The 6940-nt window shown below is 45.4% G+C and overlaps 1 protein-coding gene across 1 annotated transcript; it reads right to left on the bottom strand.

Moving 5' to 3' along the window:
* Positions 1-3837: 3837 nt before the first annotated feature.
* Positions 3838-5097, bottom strand: LOC113566842 (cysteine and histidine-rich protein 1 homolog). The gene is made up of 2 exons (XM_026994010.1): positions 4231-5097; positions 3838-4161 (listed from the first exon to the last, which is right to left on the bottom strand). The coding sequence occupies exons 1-2, from the start codon at positions 4990-4992 to the stop codon at positions 3838-3840; spliced, it is 1086 nt and encodes a 361-aa protein (XP_026849811.1). The 5' UTR covers positions 4993-5097.
* Between the last annotated feature and the right edge of the window lie 1843 nt (positions 5098-6940).

Raw genomic sequence — 6940 nt, forward strand, 5'->3', positions numbered from 1 at the left:
TCCTGTATAACAGAAGAAGTCCATAGAAAGTGTGGGAAAACGTGGGTTGCTGTTTTTAGTAGTCCCAGCCTCTTTCTTTCTCTCCTCGTGACCGTCAGAGTGACCGGCCGTGGAAAAAGAATTCTTGTAGAGCTGACCCAGTTCTCTAAACCAAGGTCAAGCCAAAGTCACAGCCTAGTGCAAGTGCCAAGTGCGGCTCAAAGTGATGATTTAATTTGAGTGGACGCGCCAGTTATATATCGTCAATACTGGGGCAGCCGTTCGACGATTTGGAAAACGAACGCCCACAGTTCAGTAAAATTTTTCGATCAGTGGTGTAATTCTGTTGAGGTAATTATCCACCCAGCTACAGAGACCCGTTGAACAATTTCTGTTCTTTCCGGGTGGGATTAGCACCACTAGTATCTACGTATTGAAACGCTGGTTTAGAAGTTACGGATTGGTTATTCCCGGACACCCCTATTGGCAACGTGCCCGTACCACCGGTTTAACCCCCATCTGAAAAGAATGAATGTGCGGTAACTATTCGTTGGTCTTCAACCATGATCACGGTTTTATACATGGATTTATATATACCTACTACTAATCAGTTTTATAGATTTAAGATCATTATACCCTACCTCGCCCTTATGATATTCCTTCCCCAGTATATGCTGTATAGTAATACTCAATAAATGTAAGACAATATCGAATAGCAGGCTTATTTGAAGGGATCCTGACTGTTAATAGGTGGCCCTGAAGGATCATGGTAGGGTGGGCGTTCTCGCCAATGAGCGATACCGCAGCCGACAAAGATCTGACCGGTGATCTTCTTCGTTTACGTATCCATGCTGATCTGTCCCTTTGACCCCCTGTATCCCGTTTCCTAGTATCCTTTCCCTACTCGTACGCGATTTTTTATACCCGATACTCAAAATGAGTATTGGGGTATATTAGATTCGTTTCTGACCCTATAAAGTATATATATTCTTGATCAGCATCAATAGCCGAGTCGATTGAGCCCTGTCTGTCTGTCCGTCCGTCCGTCTGTCCGTCTGTCCGTCCCCTTCAGCGCCTAATGCTCAAAGACTATAAGAGCTAGAGCAACGATGTTTTGGATCCAGACTTCTGTGATATGTCACTGCTCCAAAAATATTTCAAAACTTTGCCCCGCCCACTTCCGCCCCCACAAAGGGCGAAAATCTGTGGCATCCACAATTTCGACGATACGAGAAAACCAAAAACGCAGAATCGTAGAGAATGACCACATCTTTTAGACTGCAGAATCTGAATTGGATCGTATTATTATTATAGCCAGCATCAAGAAAACAATTTCATTTTTTCTCGCCCTGTCTCTCTCTAACACACACGTAGCATAGGCGGCTTTGCTTAGAGTAAAACATTAGCGCCTAGATCTCAGAGACTATAAAAGCTAGAGCAACCAAATTTGGTATCCACACTCCTAATATATCAGACCGAGACGAGTTTGATTCAAAAGTTCGCCACACCCCCTTCCGCCCCCGCAAAGGATGCAAATCTGGGGATATTCACAAATCTCAGAGAGTTTTAAAGCTAGAGTAACCAAATTTAGTGTCCGTACTCCTGTTAGATCTCACTATAAAACGTATATCTCAAAATTTCGCCCCACCCCCTTCCGCCCACACAAAGGACGAAAATCTGTTGCATCCACAATATTGCAGATTTGAGAAAACTAAAAACGCAGAATCATAGATAACGACCATATCTATCAGATTGCTTAATCTGAATCAGATCAGATCATTTTTATAGCCAAAGGAAACAAATCAATTTGCAGTGGCTACGCAGCGCGTGATGTCACGCTCAGACTGATTTTCTGTCTCTCTCGCACGCACTCTTTGTCGTGTCGTTTAATATTAGCGGCGTCTGCCGGAGGAGAGCCATACTGACTTAGTATCGGGTATAACTGTAGAGTTGCGGTGTCCGCAGCAACTCACAACGTTCCCCCTCGTATTTTAATTATCCACGGCTAACTCCAAAAATTACAGCCTAAAACTAGGCCGTAAAAAATTCGAGTTGAAGATCTTGTGAGCTTTGATAAAGCTTATCAACAGCTGTTTTGCGACCAAGCGGCAAACGCTTTGATATGCAATTTTTCTGCCGTGCACTATATTTTATTAAATATTGCTGTGTCTGGATCCTGTATAACAGAAGAAGACCATAGAAAGTGTGGGAAAACGTGGGTTGCTGTTTTTAGTAGTCCCAGCCTCTTTCTTTCTCTCCTCGTGACCGTCAGAGTGACCGGCCGTGGAAAAAGAATTCTTGTAGAGCTGACCCAGTTCTCTAAACCAAGGTCAAGCCAAAGTCACAGCCTAGTGCAAGTGCCAAGTGCGGCTCAAAGTGATGATTTAATTTGAGTGGACGCGCCAGTTATATATCGTCAATACTGGGGCAGCCGTTCGACGATTTGGAAAACGAACGCCCACAGTTCAGTAAAATTTTTCGATCAGTGGTGTAATTCTCTTGAGGTAATTATCCACCCAGCTACAGAGACCCGTTGAAAAATTTCTGTTCTTTCCGGGTGGGATTAGCACCACTAGTATCTACGTATTGAAACGCTGGTTTAGAAGTTACGGATTGGTTATTCCCGGACACCTCTATTGGCAACGTGCCCGTACCACCGGTTTAACCCCCATCTGAAAAGAATGAATGTGCGGTAACTATTCGTTGGTCTTCAACCATGATCACGGTTTTATACATGGATTTATATATACCTACTACTAATCAGTTTTATAGATTTAAGATCATTATACCCTACCTCGCCCTTATGATATTCCTTCCCCAGTATATGCTGTATAGTAATACTCAATAAATGTAAGACAATATCGAATAGCAGGCTTATTTGAAGGGATCCTGACTGTTAATAGGTGGCCCTGAAGGATCATGGTAGGGTGAGCGTTCTCGCCAATGAGCGATACCGCAGCCGACAAAGATCTGACCGGTGATCTTCTTCGTTTACGTATCCATGCTGATCTGTCCCTTTGACCCCCTGTATCCCGTTTCCTAGTATCCTTTCCCTACTCGTACGCGATTTTTTTTAATATAAATTCTTATCTCGACCATTTGCCAGAGCTCTAAATGGGTAGTAAAATGTCCTCCATGCCCACATAGTATGCTACATAGTCTATAACTCTACTTTGAGCACTCTACTTCACTCCACTCTCTTATCTGAGCGGACCGGGACGTACGCTTCTAAACACTTGACCTTGATAGTGGCGCCGGTGATAAGACCGGCTCTCGGTTTCATCTCGGCTCCGACGCAAAACGAGCTGTCGCTATGAGTACTCAAGTCAACGTTCTTCAGTAAAGAGCAGCACCAGTAAAACAAACTAAAAACCAAAAATAGCCAAGATTGCTTTGATCTTCTTCCTGTTCGCCCTGTTCGCCGTAAGTGGAGATAGAAGTGGTCGAAAAGGAACAGTGACTGATTGTGATTTTACTGTAACTCTGCTTTCAGGTGTGCATGTGTGCTCGCGTGCCTCGTGAGGAGCCCACCAAGCCAGTTGAGGCTCAGCTCAACGACCTGCTGGCAAAGGTCAAGGACTTTTTCAACGAGGATAGCGTTAAGGTGAGTCTAGCCGACACTAGCCGACCTTAACAGACCAGACAAAAACGTATGCCTAATTTACTCGATTGCTTCTGCACGACTTCCATGATAAGGTCAAGGCTGCTGCTGAAGAAGGTCTTGCTGTGAACGAGCAGATCCAGAAGGCGCCCAAACCCTAAAAATGCAGCTCTAAAGCAAAGAATTTAAAAATCAAATCAAAAGATGTTGTGCCCAATAAAGGTTTAAACTACAATTTAAAGGTTTTTAGCGTCAGCTCAATAATGCAAAAACATCCACAAACGGAGCTGGATCCGGGTCATGGCAAATAGCCGGTACAGGGCCTGAGGTCCCGCCAAGGGAAGCTTCTGGCGGTTTGCGCACTTGCCGGTTGAATCGAAAATATGGCGGTAGATACGCGGGCGTATGTCGTGGAGCTGCTTGGCGCTGCAGACACTCTGCGGCATCTGGATCAAATGGTCGACCATGAGGGACACTCGTGGGGTAGTCGAAAGCAATAGCTGGCCGCTGACGGTGATTTTTTCCCCAGCTCTTTTCAGACGTAGACGCAGCACCCAATACTCCTCAAAGGCACGAATCGTCTGTGGGAATCGGGATAAGAGATCATCAGAGGTATGCTGCAGACGAGTTCTGGTTCTCCAAAACCTTACCTCAGACTCGAGGGTCCGTGGATGTAAACCCTCTGAGCGGTGTATCCACTTCATTCTCAAGGTGAAAAATTCCACCCGGCTAGCACTCAGCACCCGATGGAGCTGCAACACGGGCTTTTGGGCCTCAAGCTCCCTGTCCTCGACATGCAGCAGAATATCTAGGATCTCCTTTCCCTGCTTCTGGGGAAACCTACAGTCGGAATCATGTGAGACGCTGTCCTTGTAGGGGCCCTTCCAAGAACAGCCCAGGCAGTGGTACTTGCAGCAAACCACACGCCCCTCACAAACGAACTCCAAGTGTCTGGAGAGATCTTTCCTATCTGAGAACTGGTCATTGCAGCTGGGGCAGCTGATGGGTAGCTCCCAGAGAGTCTGGCGCACCACTAGATTCTGCTCCTGATCGTAGTTTCTAATGAGCGATCGACAACTGGGGCAGCAGGCACGCGTTTTATTGAAGATGGCAACAGCCAGAACGGCGGTCTTGCAGTCCTCACACATGATATGCCCATGGCTGCACTGAAAGAAGTCGTGTGGTTGTGGAACCTCGCGGCACACAACGCACACCAGTATGTTATGCAGTCGCTCACGAAGATCGGATACGCCACCACCCGAGGACCCGCCGACCTCACCCTCACTGCTGTCCATAGTAGTCGAAATCTCATTCAAAGTACTTTCATCTTTACTTGCAACATCTGACAATCGCTGCCTCTTGGCGGCTGGGGGCTGCTCGTTGTTGTTGACATTGGGGTTGGCATTCGACATTCTGAAGGGTATTTCGGCCAGCAGCCTCGGCCTGGCTTTACAGTATGTGTGCGTGCTTTATTCAACAATTCTGATTGCCTGTTGTTGCAGAGTGAACTGATACTCTGGTGTAAAGTACGAGCACAAGGTTACGAGTTTTCCAAGGCCACGCTGGTTCCCTGAAAATTACAAATTTAAAAACAGAGGATACACACAGAGAAAAACGGCATAGTAGGCACCCATGAATAGTTTAATTTCATAGAATGCACTTTGATCTACACATAAATGTACTCAAAAATATTTGTAATGCGGCCCAAGGCGTTCAATGGGTCTGGTGGGGTGGTGTCTCGGTGGACTGGTGGGCTGAAAAGTAACCTCTTTGACCGCCAAAGTGCTCTGCTATCGCAAACAAGATTACGGTGCCTATAAGTCCATGTTTCATGTAGTACATGTCAAATTAGATATGTTGCTGCTGACCTGTTTTTTTATTTTTTTTTTAAATTTTTTTTTTTTGTTTGATCGCTGCTGAATCGAATTGTTTTTTGAGTAGCAAAACAGGAAGGAAATTAACGATAAGTTGGATGAAAAGAATGGGGCTAATGATCCTTCGATTCACACCGACTCATCAAAACAAAATTCAGCCCGCGTGAGGAGATCACCGACGGCGCGGAGGAGACCTTTTGGAAAATATTCTTCGGACGGGATCAAATAGTTGGATAATCACTGCAACGAGTGTCTATGAATGAGTGACCTAAAAGGGGCTACATTGAATAAAATAGTCGGGGTAGTCGGGGTCGGGCAAACAAATAGCTGTGAAAATTGGATTTTTCTCCACGCCATCGGAGCGTATCGGAAGCAGGCTAAGGCTATGGTGGATAATGCCAAATTGTTGCTTAGACACTTTCGATACGAGTACGAGTACGAGTACTGACAAACATTCCTGAACCGCTCCTTGTGTAAATACGAGTAAATATATTGAGTATAAATAGATCGATTGGCATTTCTGTGTGCAATTCCTATGGCATTTTTGTGTGAAATTTGTGAATGTTCAAGAAGAATGCAAGAATGCTCTTGCTCAGAGCTTTTCTTATGCAAACGCATCGGGGCTCTTACTCATCCTGCCTCGAACTTTGGTGTGTGCTCATGGAGGTGTTTGTAACAGGTGTAGCAAAATGTATCACACGAATGGGCAAATAGATTGGCCTCAAGCCTCGGAACAGAGAGAAGCAAATGGATGTGTTCGGAAATGTGTAACGGTTGCATATCGGGTATATCGCATGCAATAACCTTGGGCCAATTATCGGTGCATGGCATAGCATAGTTGGGGTGGGTGCAGGCAAGCTCTAGGTAGGGAACAGCTGAGCTAAGCTTCCGTAAGTGCTGTGCAGCGCATCGCAACGGAGCTTTCGAAGCCGAGCATTAAGATCGGTAAGCTCTTATTTAAGCAGTGCAAAGCACCAGAGCGTTCTCTTTTGAAAATTTGAATCTGTGCCGCCGGTAATTATCTCCGCGTCGGTAGCAAATATATATCTAAATCGACCACGTGTAAGCACCCCAAAGAAAACCCCAAAGAAAAAAAATCCAAATAACTTCTCAGAAAGACAAACAGAAACCGAATAAAACGGAACTGTGAAAATCCCACGCGGTGTGCGCTTCGCAAAAATCGGGCTAAATTAATAGCCGTGCGCCGAGAAAACTGGAAAGTGCATATTTGCCGCGCCTCGCCACCAAGTGTCTTTTTTACCCGATACTCAAAATGAGTATTGGGGTATATTAGATTTGTGGTAAAAGTGGATGTGTGTAACGTCCAGAAGGAATCGTTTCCGACCCCATAAAGTATATATATTCTTGATCAGCATCAATAGCCGAGTCGATTGAGCCATGTCTGTCTGTCCGTCTGTTCGTCCGTCCGTCTGTCCGTCCCCTTCAGCGCCTAGTGCTCAAAGACTATAAAAGGTAGAGCAACGAT

Source organism: Drosophila persimilis, unplaced genomic scaffold, assembly GCF_003286085.1.
Source record: "Drosophila persimilis strain 14011-0111.01,24,50 unplaced genomic scaffold, DperRS2 tig00001081-arrow-arrow-pilon, whole genome shotgun sequence".
Lineage (NCBI taxonomy): Eukaryota > Metazoa > Arthropoda > Insecta > Diptera > Drosophilidae > Drosophila > Drosophila persimilis.